Raw genomic sequence first — 21,127 nt, forward strand, 5'->3', positions numbered from 1 at the left:
AATTCATGTCCTATGCTATCTGAGGCTCCCAGTCTCCACCACTTACATTCTATATTCCTAAACCCTATTTGAAATCTGTTTCAGTTACCTTCAGCCTTTCAGGTGTAAAATACAGCAACAAGACTGGTCACACAATTTTCGACCATCATTTCAGTTTAATTCTTCCCATCTTATATGAACTCCAAATTCTGATCTATTTGTCTTATATCCTGAGTCCCAGGAAGACAAAAGTCACTGTGGTTTGAATACTGTAGTAATATTGGCTCATGATGCAACAATTTAAGTTTCAGAATTTTTGGATATCATAATACCAAGAATAGAAAGTTATGGTTAATGCTTTTCATTAGACGGAACAACAAAACCAGACCTTAATTACCTTTCAGCATTAATTATTCTGGACAACTGGCTGATTAAATAGAGCATGTTGTAATACATCTCAAACAGTTACTATAGTAACTTTGTCCATGACTGAATTCACAGCAGAAAAAAACAAAACAAACCCCATTCCCAGTAAAAGGCTGCTGTACTGTTGCAAGGTATTCAACAATCTCTGCAATACATGGCAGCCAGAAGCGTAACTGATCAATGGTACATTGTTCACATTTGTAATTTTAAAAGCACTGCTAAGAAGTAGTGATTAAAAAGTTTAATGTACCAATTTCTTAGCCAAGATTGCAGCGTGTTACGCAAAATGCTACATAGATTGGTAGGACTTCCATGCTATATTAGCTCACATGTATTAACTCAAAGTATTTTAAAATACACTGAAACTATTCCTAAAATAACCTCACATATCAAATTAAAAGGATCAAGCAAACACTTTAAAAAGGGATGCTCGATATACGTTGTACATAAAAATCCAGACAAAACCAACTTTTTCTGGTAGTATATGATTGACTGGATAATTTTAGTTTATGGATTATCTCTGAAATCCACAAAGGAGTGTCAAGCTCTGCCTAAATACAGTTCTTGCTGTGATACTTGTTCTGCATTAACCTTCCTGCAGAAATATACGAAGCCACACAAAAATTCTGGATGCACCCACAAATATGAACAAGCCCAAAAAGTTACACAAATTTTGAGGCAAAGTGGTAAAATTAATTGCCAGTGACAGAACCTTCATGTTTAAGACACACTTTATTTAAATAATGGTGTCCAGCTCCTCTCTCTTCACACCTTTAAAAAAACCAAAATAAAAACAAAAACCATCACTGCTACCTTTCTTACAGAAAGCAAAGGCTCAAAAAGCCATAATGTACAGTAAGATTTTAAAAGAGTACAACTAATGCAATTCAAGGTTTGCTTTCCCCAACATGGGCTGCAAGATCTTACAACCCAGGGGTTTCATATTCATTTTTATATTCATCAGACTTTGAAACCAGAAAAATCTAGTCACTCCGATTTTCTTCTAGGGAACAAATGCAGAACCCCACTTCTCACTTAAAGAACTGATGACTCATTTCCCCATAGAGGTTGCACGGTATTGTCATCCTTGAGTTCTTCAAGTATTATGCAAATGTTCTTATCTTCATTAAGGAGCTACTTTGGACTACTTAAAAGTAACTACATTACATCTTTAATGCATTCTCTATTATACATTTGGATTCAAACAGATTTTCTTTGGACATGTTCTGATAGACAATTAAATGAATTACTTTTTCAGTGAAGACCTACATTGGAGGGGGCGAGCAGCCCAATTTGAATAGTTGCTCAGTGATTTAGGGGCCTCACAGTGCTCACAAGTAAAACTCCCAGCTCCTGTTCAGTGAGCAAAGGGGACACATTACCAGATCTCTATCCTTTCTGACCTTTTTTCTTTTTTTTTTTTGCAACATCTGCATTCTATCCATGAGAGCAAGTTCTCTGTCAGATACAGTTAGCTGAGTATATGCAGCTTGAAGCTAGTCCACTTAATTCCCAATTCGGCCTAAGCCAATGATCCATCTTGCCCCATGTTTCATCTGACAGTGATTGCAGGAAAATCCTTATCAACCATTACAGGGTCTCTCTAATCACTTTAATGCATGTTACATTTTAGTTGGGTTTATTATCAAGCAGAAAGGTTTGGCATTGATACAATATTCAACAAACACATCACAGCCAAGAACAAAGTCTGGTGAAGGAGGAAAAAGAAAAAAAGAAAAGAAAACAGTGCTCCATGTTTCCAAGGATAATGTAAATATTACCATCTTGGACACACTGAATCTGACATTTATGCTTTTCAGTTCAGATGTTCAGGTGCCTTCCCTTCCAGAAATGAGGACATCATCATGAACCACCCTTAAGCTTTTAGTGAAACAGTTTTCCTAGGTAGGACTTAAAAATATGGCATCCTGATACTGGTTTTAATGCTTAAAAGATGTAGTGGAAGGTAGACTTTCCTTAAAGTTCTGTGAGAATGCATAACCCCCTAAGTCTTCCTTGTATATTACTAACTTTATAGAAGTTATTTTACCAAATATCAAATTTAATTAGCACATTAAAGCAAAACAGCCTAAGAAAGCAAGGATGTGGACTAGCTGTGAAGACCCAGTCACCACATATTCCTTGAGTAGTTTCTAGCAGATTTTACAAAAAATCCCCAAACAACCAAGGTCATAAAAGTTCTGGTATTTCTTCACTAACAACATTTATTGGCACATAGGAAAGGTGACAGATTATGTAATTATTAATATGATTTGTTGCAATGGAGCACTGCAAAAAGTAAAAGCTCACTCCAGAAAAACAAAGTACCTTGCAGTTATTAAAAGAAAAACAACACAGAAATTACTATAAAATTAAATGCTTTTGCATTGAATTGTGACTTAAAGGCTTGCTTTTTCTCCCACATAAATCACTGTTACTTTAAGGGTGGGGTGGAGGAGAACAGCCCAAGACAAACTTCAGTCTCTGTTTTGTTTTTATTATAGAACTATGCCTAATAACCTTTTTATTTAACACAGTTTCAACAGCACCAAAACACTTTATAAGACCCATTTCTTAATAGTGGTTTAAGTTAGTTTTAATGGATCAGACAGACTAAGTGCCATGTTAAAGAACATAGATTCAGCTACAGCTGCATTTGAGAGTAAAACAATTTTAAAAAGCTCACAAAAATTTAAGGTGGCAAGTGGATTTGAGGTTTGGCTTTTTTTTTAAGCATACAGTTTCGTGATGTGCATAAAAAAAAGAAAAGTTCCATTTTACCTTTGGAGAACAAATGTAGTATGCTTTGAGACAAAATATTTTGTACTTGGACATACTGACAACCAAACAGGGGAGGAGATTGTGCTAAATAAAACCAGTGTCTTTTCCTAATGTAACAAACCCAATTAGCATTCAACAAATAGTTATTTTAAAGTTCTTTCTATTCTTTCCCAGAGAAGAACATGACTACGACCACAAACCTCACAGTATTCGCTCTAGTGGAAAACTATTCCACCATAAAGACTTTGTTTTGAAATTTTTTCCACTTAATCACAAGGAAGTATATAGAAAATGCTCCTCTTTTTCCAAAAAAGAAAGGAAGTACATATTTCAGGTTAATAGGACATTAAATAGTTCATTTGTTGGGGGGAAAAAAAAAATCTGACTGCAAACTGCAGCAATATTCTGTTAGAGATTTTTTTTTCCTGTGGGAAACTGGCAGTTTCACGGGTTATACACGTAGGCTAATTAAACAAAGCATACCTATTAAAGACATTTACTCAACACTGAAGCCAAACATAGAGCTTTACCATTTTACTAGTTCAAGTAACACAGAAAGCTGCATGGATTTCGTTTAAACTGATTAGGTATAGATTTAAACTGAGAGAAAAATGCAGTTTACCCCCCAAATAAGTTCACACACAAAGTGCTATCCTCCAGATTTAACTGAAGCGGACTCTAGCATATCACCATCTCTCCTTCATCACCATCCCACTGATGGAGGTTAACGCGCCTGCAGTTCTTCTGACAGAAAAGTTTATGTGCAAGCTTATTCATTTGCTTTAGGCAGGTCAGCTTGGTTATCCCAAACCACCTAAGCAAGCTGATTAAGCTACTTGGTTAATAGGCTTAAGAAGTTCTTAGCAGACACATGAACTGCTCTAACAAAAGGATGCAGGCAGTGACTTACTCCCAGAAGGACAATGTAGTAGCAAGTGACAGTAGCGTGTTTAAACAGTAAAGCTATTGGCAAAACAAACACTTGCCCTACAGCAACAGTTCACACTGAAATCTGTGCCTCGAACTAAAAATCAGTTAATTGCCTGCAAGCTTATTTGTAGATCAGTTTTCAGAAAACAAAGACATCTTCATACTGTTCATCAGTCTGTAGATTTTTCCTGAAGGAATGAACAGCCATATTAAGTTTATTTATTATACTTCAGAGCACTGAACAGGTAGAATACATTTTCTGGTTAAAAGTACTTAATTTGCAATTTTGTATTTGACATGTCATGTCTTTTAAATAGCCCTTATAAAATAGAAATGAAATTACTTACTGATTGCATAGCTCTGGCTGTCTAACTAAATTCTGAATGAATTCATTCAGTCCTGCTCTTCTCTGTTTAATGAAATCTGGTAAAAAAAGAGACATAAAAGGACATAGATTTATTAGAATGATCAGTCAGCTTGTGAAAAAAACTTATTTTAAAGTTTAGGCTTTTTTAGGACTTCAACAGCAGGTAAAAAGAGATTGGTTCACAACTGGTTCTGTATATGAAAATCACAAGCTTAAAACATTCAAGTGAGGTGAGAGAACACATGTCAGTTTCTCTGCTGCACTATCTGAAAAGATAGAAAGCCAGGTGGATTACAAGTGCACTGAAGTGCTTCAAGAGCAGTGTGTAACCACAGTGGGCTAACCTGTGCAGCCTTCACTGCATGCGTGAGCCCCTCAGGACCTGATTCCACTCAGAAAAAAGCCACAGGCAAAACTTGACATCAGTTGCACAAGTCAAGTTTTTACACGAACAGTCCCACCAAGCAGCATATTTCCATAATATACGTATGGCAGTGGGAAAGTTGCACAATTCATCCAGCCAGCAGGCACTCAAAAGTAACCATTAAAGATAACTACATAAAATGCCTTTTTTTCCCCCCTCATTTTGGACATCATCTCTAACTTAAAAAAAAATAAAATCCTCAGAATCTCCACCCTCATCCAAAGCTTGAAACATGTAACTTTTCTTTAGCAATATGGAAAGATACACAAGGGACTTGAAACAGAAAGAGCTCTAACCTTAAACAAAGTGTAAAACAGAATAATCTTGTCTTTCATTACTCATATCAACAATAATTTGTATGGAAAAAGAACATTTAACTTGTGTATTAACTTCTAAGGTATTCCAATGACTCTTTCTGTCACATATAGATTACTGACAACTATTAAAACTTTAAATTAAATTTCAATTAAAAGCTGCATTTCAAATATTAAGAAAAATGTTCATATTGTTTCAGGGATTTAATCCCTAAACCCTTGCCAGGGTGTTTAATAATCCCAAATTACTGACATCAAACAGGAAGATAAATCTGCATAAATATATTATGGGAGTCACCAACATCAGCAGTTTCAGTATGGTGGAGGTACAATGCAATCAGCCACGCTAAGCCTCCAGAGCCATCCATGTTGTTGAAGATAAAACACCTGCATCCCATCAGCTCAAATGTATGCTGTCATTTTCTAGTTCTGTATTCTGACTGGTTTCTATGATTTCCCTCTGCCCCATTTTTGAAGTTAAAACAAGATTCATTTTGAAATAACCTAAGTGACATAAAAGTGGAGTGTTTAGATGACAATGTATGTTATGACAGTATTTTTGGTAGATTCTGGGAAAAGGGATATGTACGTTTCACTCTACTGCACTTACGACCCTAATGCAATAGTACAATGCTGCATACCCAAGTATGGACTAACAGAAGTAAAATACCTTTTCACCATTTGTAAAGTATGTAACTTATTTCAGAAACCAGCAGAAACATTACATCAAAGCTTCCATAAATCAGTGTTAAGATAAAGAATTATTTAAATGAGCATCATGGCTCCATCTCCACCCTGCCCCCCAGCAAGAAACATCTGGAGAACTATTTAGTTTCTCATGCTTCAAGGATTTCAGGATAGTTCACAGAAATTTAAAACAAGTCTGAAGACTTTGTTTTACATATATAGTTTTAATAAAGTTTTAGGGTATCCCCCCATTTAAACTCCAGTTTCCTAAATTTGACTCCAAGAAATCCATCTGTACATTTGGTTGTACAGCAAACCAGACTGCATGACATTACTAGGTCTTCAGCCAGCTCTGAAAACCCCAAGGTCAGAGAAAAGGAAAGAAACCAAAACAAAACAAGAAGTCCCTGTAGACATAATATACATAAAACTTTCAGCAATCATTTACATCTTCATCAGAAGAGGACATCAGAGTCTGGATACCTGTATTTGTTTATTTTAATAAAAAAAATAAAAGGGAGTCTCATGTCAGGATCCAGATGATGAACTGTCACTGCCAAAAATTAATTTGCTTGAAACAACTCTCAAAACCCCAGAACAACACATCCCAAGAAGTTCAACATCTTTGGATTTATTTGTTCTTCAGCAAAGGAGAAAATTACATGCTTGAAATAGGTGCAGAAGGAGGTGAAACTACACACACAGTCTGATCACATCAGCAAGCCAGGGGAGGGTGGGAGGTTCCCAATGACCATCAGGAAAACCCTTAAGTAAAAATGGCCTGAATGAAGGGTACAAACACACAGAGCAAAGGCCTAGCCTCCCATTTGCTTTTTTATTTATTCATCAGTGGTGCCACCTAGGTTAATTCAATGCACTTTACAAGTGATTCTCCATTAGTATTTTGATGGGGACAGAGCAAGCTTAATTGGAACCTATCACTGCTAACTGGATCACATCATGTTCATATCAGACAGGCTTCTGTAAGTGGAACAACAACAGAAAGAGGTTCATTTTCATATAAACTGTACAAGGAAGCATATTTAGATACAGAGAGTACAAAAGCCTTCAAAGATAATTCCTTTAGTTATTTCATTTTTCAGAAGGGAAAAAAAAGTCACACAAAGGAAGGTTAAAATTCACTAGGCATATGTTTAGAAGAGTTTAGGTTTTGGCTTTTGCTTTTATAGAAGAAAGATTACACACCTGACAGTTCAGAATCTCTCACAATCCTGAATATGGGAGGGCTGGGAGGAGCTATGGCTTTCAGCACAAGTAAGGCGCTGGACCACTAAGCAATACTTTGTTCAAGATCACAAGGTAGAATACCTACCTACGCTAGTTCCTGTTCTTGACTGAAGCATGACTAAACTTTGGTTTAGTCACTGTTTTGAGGACTGGTGTAAAACTCATCTAAGATAGCTTCTTGTAGGCTGGAATAGATCAATTTTCATATAAAGAAACTGACAAAATGAGTAACAAGATGATAACTTACCAGGATCAAAGTTATCTCCAAATATTCTTTTAGCTGGAATCTTCAGGCTCATGGTGGGAAATTGCTTCTTCAGCTGTAAACAAAACACAATTGGATTGTGCTTAGACATCAAAGTACCTAGAAATAATTGCATTTTGTTTGTTTTCTGACGAACAGTTTGAACATCTGATTATTAGTAATTCTGCTCCTCTCTGCCTCTCATACACTCATACATTTAGGGGAAAAAAAGCAAACCCAAAACAACCTGTACTCAGCTTGTTTGCACCAGCCATACCCTTTTAAATTCAAAGGCCATCTCAGAAAGCTATGGACTACCTGCAGCTATCTTCTGCAATACTGGCAAAATGATTTTCCACTTGCCCCAGATTTAAAAAGTAGGCTAGAATTTAAATGTTGGTTTTATTATCCTCTTTTCTTCCTTCCTCCATCAATTCTCTTTCTCGGGTTTGTTTTTTTTTTCTTGCCTGCTTACATAGGGATGTATGCGTGAGGTTTAGGATGGGTTGGGTATACAGGCTGCTGAGTTTTGCCCAAACAACATTCTTAAAGCTTCAGAAACCACAGGTGGTCTACCCCTAAGTCAAAATTTTAAATATATGAACAGCCTGTTTTATGATACTGCATTTGATAATTTGATTATATTCTACACTTTATAAACTGACCAGAAGACTGTATACAACAGCACTGAATTTATCAAAAAAATCTGACACGAGCCAAGCCTTGATTACATTTGCTTCATCTTCAAGCGCTTCAGGAAGAACAATCTTACTCTCATCCTCTTTAATAGTGTAGTCTTCTAATACAGTAGCTGGCAATTCTTCTTTCCTTAAGAAACATCAGTACCTCTCCCAGTTAGCAACACAAGTTCTTTTTGGTGTACTATACTATATGAATTACATTGAATAGAAACTGGACTAAATATCCTCCCGGTTATGCTTCCACAGGACCTCCACCTCTATGCGCACTAGAAAGACCAGTGCTGAACAAACTTCAGCAGAGCAATGCTAATCTGAATAGCAAGAGAATGCGGCAAAGGGAACAGTATCACCAACACTCACTCTGCAGGTACTGATAAGGGGATACTTTGTTTTTACATCACTTGCAAGTGTCTTCCAAGATGCAGACAAAGCATAGCATACTACATCCAGGCTGACTTCAGCTCAGACCTTGTAAGACAGCGCCAAGCTCACTGCCTGCATTTGTATACCACTGTCACATATAAATCCATGTACAGTGAGGCAAAAGGGAGAAAAGCCTGACTACTTCCCATAGGGGCAACGGAAGGGAAATGGACACACAGATAAGCAGGTGGTAATATTTTTTTATGGGGATCACAGAGGATTTATTTCTTCTTCTGTTAAAGCAAAAATTGTGGGCTCTAAACATGAAGAACTAGAGTATGGACACAGGACATGTAACAGACTGCACAACTGAGCAAGTATTTGCCCCACTTGCCCACTATGTAAAAGGGGCAAAATCCTCTTCTAGCAATGAACCCAAGAAATCCATACTTAGTTACTGAAGAGGCCCATTTTATTTGGACCACTGCCACAAAATTTGGCTATGAAACTGCAGGTAGCAATTGCCATGACTGACTGACCAGAAAGTTTATATTAAGAAACAAGGATTTGTTCATTGCTTTCAGTACTTCAAAGTAAAACACTTATTTTAGGAGAAATGTATCTATCTAGATGTTTGAAGTTTTGCAGTGATTTTTACCATCACGAACAAATGCACATTTAAGATGTTTTGACAACTAGTAAATTGGACGTTTCTCTCGTTACACTAGGATCCCAAGCAACAATAAAACAAAAGTGACAGATAAGTAGATTTTGAGTTTGAAATTCAAACTAACCAAACTTTAAAAACCCCACCCTGCCATTTTCTTTAAAACAGGCTCCTGTGGTTATAGAATGTTCACTCAAACTCCTCAATGAGGGAATTAACCCAAACCATAATATTGCAAACAAGTGTTACTCTGCACTATTCTGGCATGATTTCATAGCTTGCCTTTTACTTACTGTATTGTAGAGTTTATCAAACTCTGCATACCGTCTGAAGACAAACCATTCATTTCTGCCAACTGAGACCAACACTTTGTAAACCTGTAGTAACAAAGATAAAGTTATTGCCAACAGCAAAGTTTAATAAAACCTCCCAGGTTTAATCCTGTGGTGGAAATAAGGGCAGGTTGTTAAATTTATTGTGTAAATGTACTTGTTGAGCTATGTATTTCTTACAGCTGTCACACAGACATCAACACAAATGATTAAAAGAACAATTAGAAGAGTCTGGTATTTTACAGAAATAGTTTTTGCTTACCTGGTGTTTAAGCTGATTTAATGGAGTTTCATAAATTAGTTCATATGCAACAAGAATACCTGGCCATCAGATAGCAGTCTATAAAAATTTGCTAGGAAATAGGAAGTAAATCATTTAAATACTGAAGACTGCCTTCACCATAACCTAAAGACAAAGCACATATGGAAGGCAGTTAAAAAGATAACTGTTCCTTGCAACATTTTGAAGACATATAGTCAGGATCCTGGCAGATGACACAATCGTTTGGGGCGGGAAAAATGCTGCTGTGGCTGAAATACAGCACATAATACACAGCACTGGGATCAAGGGAGGCATAGCTGGAACCTGCTGCACAGTTCTGGCCATTCAAATCCCATGGCAGCAGAGGACTCTAATAACTAGACAGATTGTCAGTCCCTGGCTTCATAAATCTGGTTGACAGCTGAGTGTCCAGCATGCTTTTCCCGTCTATTACGTAACAAGTTGACCTCCCTTCTGCACCTTCTTGTGCTTCCCGACAGAGCCTGGCTATTTCTTCAGGGGAGAGGACAGGCACAGCAAGGAAATGAGCGCAGAAGGCTGATAATTCCTGATGTAGAAAACTGGACCAATGCTCCAGTCTCCCTTCTGTCCTGCAACAGCAGCTCACCTCTCTTTAACTCCCTCAGTGGAAGTAGCAGCCACCACCATCAGCTCCTTAGCCTGAGATCTGCATTCATGCATGCTACGTTAACTGCTCAAATAAGCTGCTCTCAGTCTTCCCTGGGGAACACAAGAGGCTGGACAGAAGCACCCAGTAGGACGCTGATGAGACTCTACTTAGAAAACTAGCTCTCTGTTATACTGCTAAACAAGCATTAGCATAAAACCTAGCTACACACCTTCTAGAGCCTCCCCAGACTGTAAACAGCAAAAGCTTCAGCTGCAAAGACTTAAGTACTGTCCTCCTGAACTAGGTATCTTATACAGCAATCAAGTCCTGCAAATAATGCTCAAACACACAGTATCTTCACTCCCCATGACTGCATGGCAGATCAATGCCAACAAGCTTAAGAAGCAAGCCATGGACAACTTCTTAAATTAGCAGGGCAAAACGCACAGACTGCAAAGTGCACAGGCGAGGATAACTTAGGATACAAGATGATATCCACCTCCTTATCAATGTCTAAACTAGAACAGTTTTGTCCTTGGAGTAGCTAGCTGTAGAACAAATGACACATTCAACATTTTTTACATGAGAGTGTATAAAAAAAACAACCCATGAGGTCATCCAGTTCACACCATCACCGAAACTCTTGCATACCCAGCAAAGTAGAAACTGCAAGTTCAATAGTTACAGAAGCACTGAACAGTAAGAACACATGTGATATCTACAAAGAATTTGGTAAAACCCAAAAACATAAGATGTCTTTGGGCTGTATTACTACTATCAGCTACACCTATGTAATTATTTAGAGAGACGTGCAATGCCTGCTTCTAGAAAGGCGGGGGGGAGGAACCTAGCCTTACTTAGATAATAACCTTTTCAAATCTAATTGCTCCTAAACCAAAACTAGAAAACTTCTGAAAAATAGATAAGATGCATCCACACCTTATAATATGTGGATAAATAGCACAAAGCTCTGAGAAAGGAAAAAGGAAGAAAAAGAAACAGAATTCCTGAAAACATCACAATCATCACCATAACCTACCTTCCCAGATACAGATAGGATAGGGTCCAGCTATTTCTGGATGTGACAGATTTCTTTACAAAAGAAGTCACTTAAATTAAAAGGCTCCAACTCTGTTTAGGTAGCTTATGCTTCTGGATTAAATATTCAATTTGTATTAAACAAAGATAAGTAAAAGGTAGGCTGTTTTCTGATTTCAAGAAAGCAAGCATTGAGAAAGTAAGGAAACTACTTATTGACAACAAAATAAAAACAACTCCACAGTTTCCATAGGGTTGGGGATTAGTATTATACATCACAGGTCTGAGACAAAGTTTTCAGATTTAATCAGACAAACAGCACCCTTGAAAGAGATTTCTTAATAAGCTTGTATATCATTGGGGTGTCAGGGGAGACAACAGAACAGGTCAGAAGAAGAAAATTAAGCATCAGACATCAAACAGCATAAGGATAAAAGCAAGAAATCCAAAACAAAGCTATCTGGCAAAACAGGCAAAAGAAAGTGGCCCACTATGCAGCAAGGACAGAATAGCAATTAATATAGCCTATATATGGTCCAAAACAGGCAAGTATTTTGCTCTTTTTATGAAGAAAGTGAATGCTGAATCTTTAGAAAAAGACAGGACAGTGAACTAGAGTGGATATACATAGAGGCTGGTCACCACAAATTAAGTGGAAGCAAAAAAGCTTCCTTGCCAGAATGCCCGAAAAATTCAAACATTAAATTATTAGTCAAGAAAAAATATTGGTAGTAAATATATCAAATGCATGCTGTATTTAATAAAAACTAATCAAATATTCAATAAAATGTTAGGAAAATGCTCAGGAGGAATGAAGAGTTCATTTACAAAGACAAAACTGAAAAGCTTGACTCATTTATCAGAATGAGGACTGCACAGAGGCAAGATAATTTTTAAAAATGCTTCGTCAGAACACATGTGAGGGGAAAAAGAGCAGCTAGTAAAAAGCGAAGTTGCACATACTTGTCTTGTTTCCATGCCAGCATTAAGTGAGCCACTGCAAGGTTTGAGCCGGAATTCATAGTTTCTATTCAGACCAGTAAGATTCTAGAATAGTCTCAGAAGCAGTAGTGATATATACTGTAAGTGACAGTAAGGTGATTATACAAAATACCCACCTGAAGTCTTTCCTAGCCTTTATCACTTTAACATTTTCTTTCACCCTAAGGTTCTTATTGCTCTTTATGGAAATGGCACTAACATTGCTATCAGAAACAGACAGCTATACCTACCACACATTTGTTAATAACTGTTTGCCCCCACATCCCTCTCTCTCTCCCCTCCAAAAGCAGTAATGACAGGAGCCTGTCAGTACAACACAGCTACAAAAGAGGAGACACAGTAAAAGCACCGACAGACACATGCTGGAATTCACAGTTCCTACCATGAAGTTTAGTATGACCCTCACTTCTGTTATCAAATCCTAAAATATATGCGATAATACTCAAAAGCTTGGTTGTGAAAAGCAGTTCTTGTCAAGCTGCTAATTGATGCAGAAAGCAGAAGCTGCCAAGACAAAGTGTACCTCCACAGTACAAGCTGGGTTGGATTCCTTTCCCTCCCTCCCTCAACCCCCAATTTCTGAAGTTTCCTACTCTTGCTTGTACAGCTTTCTAAAGGGCACGCCCAAAGAAAGTGCCTTTAAGTTGCTAAGGTTGTTACACAGATCTTTAGGTAAAATGACCTGGAAATCACAACACTAGTATGTACCACCAATGTACCACATTGGCACATTTTAACAGCAGGACTGCCACCACTGACGCAATAAAACAAACCTGCTTTGCTCAAGTTCAGACTTTTATGAAGTTTTTCCTGCTCATTTGAGTTTCACATGCACGCAGCAGTTTAAAGTATTAGTCAAGTTCTCTTTTGCTTGTTCCCTTTACCAGCACACTCCTTCCCCAAATTACATCTTGATACACTTGTAGAATCAAATAGCATTATTATTTTCTGAGGAGGGGAGGTGAAGAGGAAAGACAGATACATAACTCAAAGTAAATCTTTGTTTTGTTGTATTCTTCAGACAGCACTTCAGTCTAAGGGTGTTTGCATTCCACATCGGAAGAGTGACTAAGTCACTCCCCCCCCAAAAAAAAAGCTTAGAGGAAGTTGCACAAGAGCAATGAAATAGTTTGAGCTTTTTAAAGAAGTATTATGATGCTGTCTTTATATCCTAGCATACATATAAGCAAAACAAAAATCCATGCCACACTATTTTTCAGTGTGCAATACAAAGAGTTTCCCCACAGAATGGGAAGACTTTACTTCCAGAAAGCAAGTCAAAGTGGGAGGCCAAAAAAGGAAGAGGGAGGGGAATGACAAGGAGTGGAAATGGGAACAGGATAGGAAAAAACCCACAGGCATTAGAATCAGAAAACAGGAAGGAAGATAGAAAAAAAGTCTTTCAAAAATTTGATAGTTTATATTTTTTTTCTTTTACACAAAAAATTATAAAAGTAGAATATGGTATCTATGAAAAAACTGGCCATTAAAAAAAAAACCCCACAAACAAAACAAAAAAACCCAACAAAAACCAAAACCACACTTTAGTCCTTTACAAAATAAATGTTTTTATGAAAAATAGTGTAGGATGCCACATCTTAATCTGATTTGGTACCAAAATGTTATCCCTGGATTTGGACACTTATGTATTTTATATGAGAAAATGCTGCTATTTGGGGGTAAAAATACCAGAAATCTGTAAAGCCAAATTATTTTTGCAGAAAGCAACACAGTTAAACACTGTAAAACATTCACAACTTCTCACGCTGGACTATGGCCAGTACTCACAAGAGCAAGTGAACAGATTTCCATAAATCTGCTGAAAATAATACCAAGCTTCCTATTAAGAAAAAAAAGAAAGTAGCACTTCCAGGCACTAATAGCCTATGCATTTGCCTACAGTGCTTAGACTCCTACATACTTACAGTAAATCTTTTTTTCTTCTCTCTGTGTTCATCAGAGCTGGGAATGCTAACGCTTGGGCAGCTTTCTTTGAGATCCATTGTTCTTTTGACAAATCTGTTACAGGACCCTGCTTTGGGTGTTGTGATCAGAAGGTATCTTCAACGGTATTGATCCAAGATACGTAGCTTTTCTTGAGAAAATGTGAATTCCATCATGTAATCTTAAAGTAAACATAAAAGGAAAATTAAGTACAGGAACACTTAACTCACAGTGCTAAAACCTGTGTGACAAGAAATTTTCCTGGCAGGAAATGCACTTTACTATGCACATATACAGCCATAATCATTATGATTTTGCAAACTCTTTCATGCTTGTGGTCCTTTGTTGTTTCACTGAAACCACTCATGTTCTCTAAGGACACAAGTGCACACAAAAAAACCCAAAAATCCCCGAGTTGTGTAGACATACTGGAAACAGATTTGGGCCCACTACAGACAATACTTTGAAGGAACAAAGATAAAGCATGAAGAAATAAAGATGACAACCTGGTATCAGACACCTGAGAAAAGCCACTGACATGTACATTCAGAACAGTTTATTTCAAAACCAAAGGTTTTCAACTGCATGAGTCTGTACCAGAGGGCATTTCAGATTTGTCAGAACATGCTCAGTGTATTTAATTATCACATCAAAGATGAAAGACAACATGAGAAAAAATATTTTTTCATGTGAACTTTAGAGAGGGACACAGGTAGCATCATGTGTCTGTCTGAATATTTATCTTCTCTGCCCCCTCTTCCCCCATACTTGGCATACTTTGTGTTTAGCAGAACAGTACGGTCATCCATTCCCTCCAGTAGAACAGTTAGCTTCCTTGCAGAACTTGAGAAGGGCACAAGACGAGAGAGGATAAAACCACCAAAAAGGCAGAGGGCTTAGTATTAACTAGATGCCTGTTTACTCACTGAGGGACAGTATTCTCCACATTTGCCTTGAGCACAAGCCAGTTGTTTACTGGACCCCACTGCAAACAACAAGAACTTTAGCACTGCCTAAGAGCAGCTGAAATTAATGCTACATAGCTACAACCCCCTGTTCAGGCCTGCAACGGCCATCTGAAGTGTTTCAGTGACTGCAGCTCAGCTTTTAGAAGACTGTGTGTCTGACCAACTTACAAACATGAGAAAAATTTTTCAGAAAGAGGAGACCTCAGTTCTCTTCAAAACAGCCGGAGGAAAAAGGAGCGCCCAGGTCAACATTTAACTCCCTATCTTCTTAAAACAGGGAAGTATAAAAGTGAACTGTATTTTTCATATCATAAATTTCCAAAAAGCACAAACTAATCCAATGCAATTCTGCTATTTGAGAGACACCCATATTTAAGTTGGCACGAAGGCCAAAGCCCCTGGAATCCAGTGAAAAGGTTTGTCCTCGATACCCAACTAGTCTCAGTCAGCCAGTTGACTATTTTTCTTGTTCTCAGAAGCCAGATCATCTCTCTGGTTCAAGCTTCATGTTATTATTCCTCCTGTAGCCATTTAAAATTAAGTAATTTTCAAAGATCTATCTGGTGACTTTAAACAAAAAGGAGTGTTTGAAAGCACTGTAATCACAACTAAGTGACAGATCATCCATACTGCAACATATTTCAAGAATTATTTTTAGTTACATCTGCATTTACCTTAATTTGATTGCTCCCTACTTCACTGATTAGGTAATTATAGGGTTGAGCAGGGTTAAGCTTCCCCCCTGCCTTCAGCTGACTATAATGCAGCTCATCCAAGACAGTTACACAGACTTTGAGTTTCAAATTGGTTTCTCTTTTCCTTTGGCAAGCCACTGTTAAAAGCTTTATTACAATAAGGCACGGTTCCCATTTTCCACAATTTTATACCGGCATGGGATTAAGACTGTTCTTCACCCATTGCCACACACTAAAGTTAAGATCTGTGCTCTTCTCCATCATAAGAGGTCCACTAAAGTAGTCAACAGGCACCACTTTCAGTAAGTGTTTCACTAAGCTTAGACTTTACTAAGCACTTATGTCAATCTTTAGCCACTTCAGGTCCAGCACCAGGAACTGGGCACAAGCCCCTGTGTTTATCTGTCTTCCTGCTCATCACAGAAAAACAAATAAAGCTTTAAAATGGATTAGGTGTTCCCTGACTAATATCACTCACCATCTTTCTCCTCTTGTAAACTGACATTCATTACAAAGGATCCTAACATGCTTGCATTCATTCTCACAATATAGGCTGTGCTTCTCTCATCCCTTTCATTTTTTGTTCTTGGCCTCATAGTTTTAGATACCAGTACAGGAGCAGTATGGATTAAAAGCTGTAGTGCAAAGAATATCACTTGGAAGACTGAGCTTTATTCCAGATCTGAAGTTGAAAGATCTACAGAAAACAAAAGGAGGAAGTGTCACCCAGATTAGTTCAGGAAGAGTTTATTCATCTTACTGGGAAGAAAAAGAATAAATCATCTGATAAGCTGAAACTGCAATGTTCGTACTTCTTTCTTTAAGCTGCTTGGAAGATCACTGTTATTATTTTCTTTCCCTGAGCCATCTCCTCCGAGTTGTGCCTGGGTCACCAACACTAAGCTGAACTGACAAATGTGGAAAAAGTGCATTACCAGTTTGCTACTGAGCTCCAGACGATCAGAGCTTTCTTTCAATTTCTATTTGCCACGAGTCTATCAGCTCTTGAGAGCTTCTTGTATCTGAACTGTAGGTCTGACTGTAGAAATAGGGATAGTTCTGCCTTAATCTTTGCCATGCTGTAATTTAGGAACACAGCTGTAGTTTGAGTAGCAGGTAAAACCCCTAATGCTGTGGTAACAAAGTAATAATGGTAGAGACATGAAGCAAACAGTAGAGGCATATTTTCATCCACAGCTTCAAAAGTGAAAACTGCAGTGTCTTGAGGGTGGCCAGATACGAGTTAAATTAACAGACACTGTCAGTTGAGAAGTCTCTGCCTCTGGTTATAGCTTTTTCTGTAACTAAGAACAAGTATCCCCTAGCCTCAACTTTGATAACAGGCACAAAGGAGAAGGAACTTTAGAAAACCAGGTAGCAAAATAAATACCCCTTAAATCACACTTGAGCACTAGTGAAAGAGCATGTAGATAATGCAAGACAGGTTAACACTGAGACCAGTGCTGCCCAGAAACAGCTAAAACTTTTAAGTTGCTACAGTATCTAGGCCTGGAACAGGGGAAGGCACAGACAAATGCATTAGAGGAGAACAGAAGTCACACATCCTCCTAGTAAAGTTTCAAGCCTACCAACAGCTACACTGTCTATTTTCTCCATGGCGGCTGTCAAAAAGCAACCAGTATTTTCACTGTTTCCTACAGGAAGCCACAACAATGTCAAATTTCAGGCTGACCCTTGCCTCTGGTGAAGTAAGAGCATGGCAATAACAGAACCGTGACACTATGAGAACATATATAGATCTACTATACCCACAAATTAAGAATTTTCTGAATGCCTTACAATAAAATATTTTGTGCAACCTCATAATAGCTGGATGCAACAGGCAAACATTTAGTGGTACATGGCAACCTCCTTTTACTCCTTTCTACATAAGCAAGGCTCAAACTGTATTAGAACAGGTTTCTGAAGTTTGATTGTTTTATTCTGTACTGAAACATTTTCTTTCTTTTTTAAATGATAACGGCCTGAAGATGATACCGTTGTATAACCAAAACCCCCTGTTCTGGGTGCTTATGAGTCAATCTCTGCCAAGAATATTCAAAACTAGATTAGGAAGCTGTGTACTCACCTGCTGGGTGAGTATTCTCCAGCTGTAGCCAAATTGCCTTAAACACCTCTAACGCAGGTGCAAATCATCTATCACACTCATTCCAACTCTTCCAGTAATACAAGGGGAGCAGAGACAAGAACAGTCAAAAAACCCGAAAGACAGTCTCCCTTCAAGCACACTTGGAAGAATCACCAGGATCCACACTCACCCTTTGGAACAGAAGAGGCATTTCCCTATACACTCACCATCCACCCAGAAAGACTTACTCTAGGACCAAGTCACCAGTAAAACCCACTGCTGAAAATCTCACCTGAGTGTGACTGCAATTACAGAAGGAACCTGCATATGCAGAAACAAAAAGCAAGATAGAGGAGAGAGTCCTATTATTCACTATAAACATTACTCTATTTCCTCTTACTTTAGAGAAAGTATCATCTTTGGCATACTTTTCATCACTTCCTCAGTCTTCTCCACAAATACCCTGATAATGACTCAACATATCACTGAACGTTACACAATCTTTTAGAAAGCCCAGAAAGTCAACTTTTTCTCAACCACTGTATGATGAAACAGAAGAGTCCCACTCTTGTTGCCAGACAAGCAGCTGACACACAGGAAAAGGGAGACAAGACACTCAGAATCCAATGCAACAGAAATACAGGATGAGAAGAGCCAGGGACTGCAGGAGAAGTCACATGCTTCAGCAAGAGGCAAAAGCAAAACACAGATTGCTAATCTGTAAAGAGAGATGGATGGCCAGAAGCTGGTGACTAACTAGGTTCTGAAGAAAACAGGTTTCACATAGGCCATCCTTTTAAATACTACATACGTATGATTTTTAATACGAGAACACTGAACACCAGTGTAACCTCTAGAGATATTACAGCTGAAGAAAAAGGAGAGCACTAACCAAAATACTCTGGCCAATCCTTGGCTTATTTCCATATTCCCTTCTAACTACAATTTGAGAGGAGAATTGAGAATTCAGCCATTGGTATAAAGGAAAAAGCCTGCTCCCTGTTTAAACACCCACCCACTACCTTGCATTTTTAAAAATCTTCAGTATTACCACTATGGAAAGCAAACCACTACTCTGCAGCAATGTGGGCAAAGTCCAATTCAACTGATTCTTTCTACTTGTAGAAAAGGATAAAGTGAAACTCAACCAAGGGAAAGAAGTAACTCCTCTTTTTCTGTCTCTATCAAATTTACTTTGGAGAAGTCAGGCAAACATTTACTTCCCACAATTCTGCTGCACCCAAGAACATCCCTTCTACCCCACCTCCCAAAACAAGCTTCAGTAAATTACTCTAACTGGCATATAACAAGATTCATGGATTGGATGAAATTTGCATTCGTGTTTATTACATGACAGAACAGAGGTTCTCTGCTGTGGTAAGCAAACCCTGAGTAATAAAATGAGTCTAAAGAACAAATACAGCCAATAAAAGGCAGCTGTCTTTTAATCCTGAACACAGGTCCATAATAATTTCATCTTTAGCCTGTGTCCATAGTATCTGGAAAGGTCACTATGTGCCTCAGACAGTATGACTTACACAAAGAGCAGAGCACATTAAAAAAATCAACTTTGCATTACACTTGCTACCTGCACATTTCTTGGCATGCTTCCTCAGCCTTCCTACACACCAGGTCCAATTAAAGTTAAATGTAGATGCCTAAGGATAGCACAGATCAAAAGTTGTAGCAACAGCACTGTGAGCTACTTTCAAGAGGTCTTGCAGACAGCTGATACCAGCCACTTGCAACGTAGTCAGTTCCACGTAAGAGGGCAGTCAGGCTTCAGTAAACACAAAGCAAATAATCCTAGCCTCATTTTGCCCCTCTTGATGAAGATTAAGCGAGAGAACCCTACATTTCAATTACAGATATACTGCCCATTTTTTTACATGACCTTCAACAGAAGTCACTAACTGTTCTCCCTCTGTTTCACTACATAAACACAAGAGAATTCTGATCTATTTAAGATTAATGTTAGTGCTAATGCATCGAACATGGAGAAAGTTACTGGATTTTGTGTACTATAATTGGCAAAAGGATAAAATCCATACCACAGAATACATCTAGATTTTAAAATAATGAAATGTGGAAATCCAGGCTACAGTTCACAATCCAGAAAACACACTTTTGAAGTCTGTGCTCTACAGAATTCACAGCTGCCTAGAACCATAAAGCTGTTGGATAATGAAAAGGCAACAACTTAAATATTGGAATATAAAAGGCAAGTAAGAGAAAGAGCCTCTACCAAGATCTAAATCGCATGCCCAGTTCACCACCACTTGATTCCTCATGCCACATCAGTACAACTACAGCTAGTATTTTATGTCCATTCTTCAAGGGCAGTTTACAAACTCCTGCAGGTAAGAGAATACATTAACCTCTCACATATTTCAGTGCTGCACAGAGAATAAGAACGTGTTTCAATTCTATAAGGATTCAGAGAATAGCTGTTTATGCATGTATAACAGAATTTGGTGCAATAATGTCACATGTAGTGAGGCTGTAATTTACCATCAAAGGTGAAAATTAAAGTTGGAAAGGGAATTTAGCACAATTCGTCATCATGTCACCACTAGTAACTACTTCTTCAGCTTTAAAATTGTCAAGGCTGTTAAAAACAACCAGTACTTCTCACTGACATGTGCAAATTTCTGACCTAAACTAGTATCCCAAACACCTGCTGTATTTCTGACCTAAACGAGTCTCTTCAAAATATCTTTTAAGAAATAGGTCAGTTTTCTAGCTTTAAGTTGTTAGAAGTACCACGCATGGAGACTACCTTGACAGTATTAACAGTGAACTTTCCAAAATGCTTTCCAAAAGCTAATAACATTTTTTCCTGAAGTTTAAAGTATCTTAAAGCCTTCAGGAAAACACTCCTTCATAGACACCTTCCTTTTTCATCATTAGTTCATATTACAGTCATTGAGAAGATTGATGTGCAGGTGAAGACTAAAAAAAAAATTTAAAAAATCAGAACTATATTTAGACACTCAGACTGAAGCAACACTAACATTTAAAAGAGCCCAAAATGG

At 37.9% G+C, this 21,127-nt stretch overlaps 1 protein-coding gene across 6 annotated transcripts in view; it reads right to left on the reverse strand.

Moving 5' to 3' along the window:
* The window catches only part of SGK3 (serum/glucocorticoid regulated kinase family member 3), a 62,141-nt gene that overhangs the window by 15,156 nt on the left and 25,858 nt on the right, over positions 1–21,127 (reverse strand). For 5 of the 6 annotated variants that reach the window (XM_072852393.1, XM_072852388.1, XM_072852389.1 and 2 more), the window contains exons 2-5: positions 14,322–14,521; positions 9,425–9,508; positions 7,404–7,476; positions 4,464–4,539 (exon numbers count right to left, since the gene is read on the reverse strand). In XM_072852393.1, the coding sequence (XP_072708494.1) occupies positions 4,464–4,539; positions 7,404–7,476; positions 9,425–9,508; positions 14,322–14,399 (311 nt within the window). In that variant the 5' untranslated portion in view covers positions 14,400–14,521. Of the gene's footprint in view, positions 1–4,463; positions 4,540–7,403; positions 7,477–9,424; positions 9,509–14,321; positions 14,522–18,384; positions 18,901–21,127 lie in introns of those variants that run through there. The other variant, XM_072852392.1, reaches the window with a different exon arrangement.

This window comes from Ciconia boyciana, chromosome 2 (assembly GCF_034638445.1).
Source record: "Ciconia boyciana chromosome 2, ASM3463844v1, whole genome shotgun sequence".
NCBI classification, from domain to species: Eukaryota; Metazoa; Chordata; class Aves; order Ciconiiformes; family Ciconiidae; genus Ciconia; species Ciconia boyciana.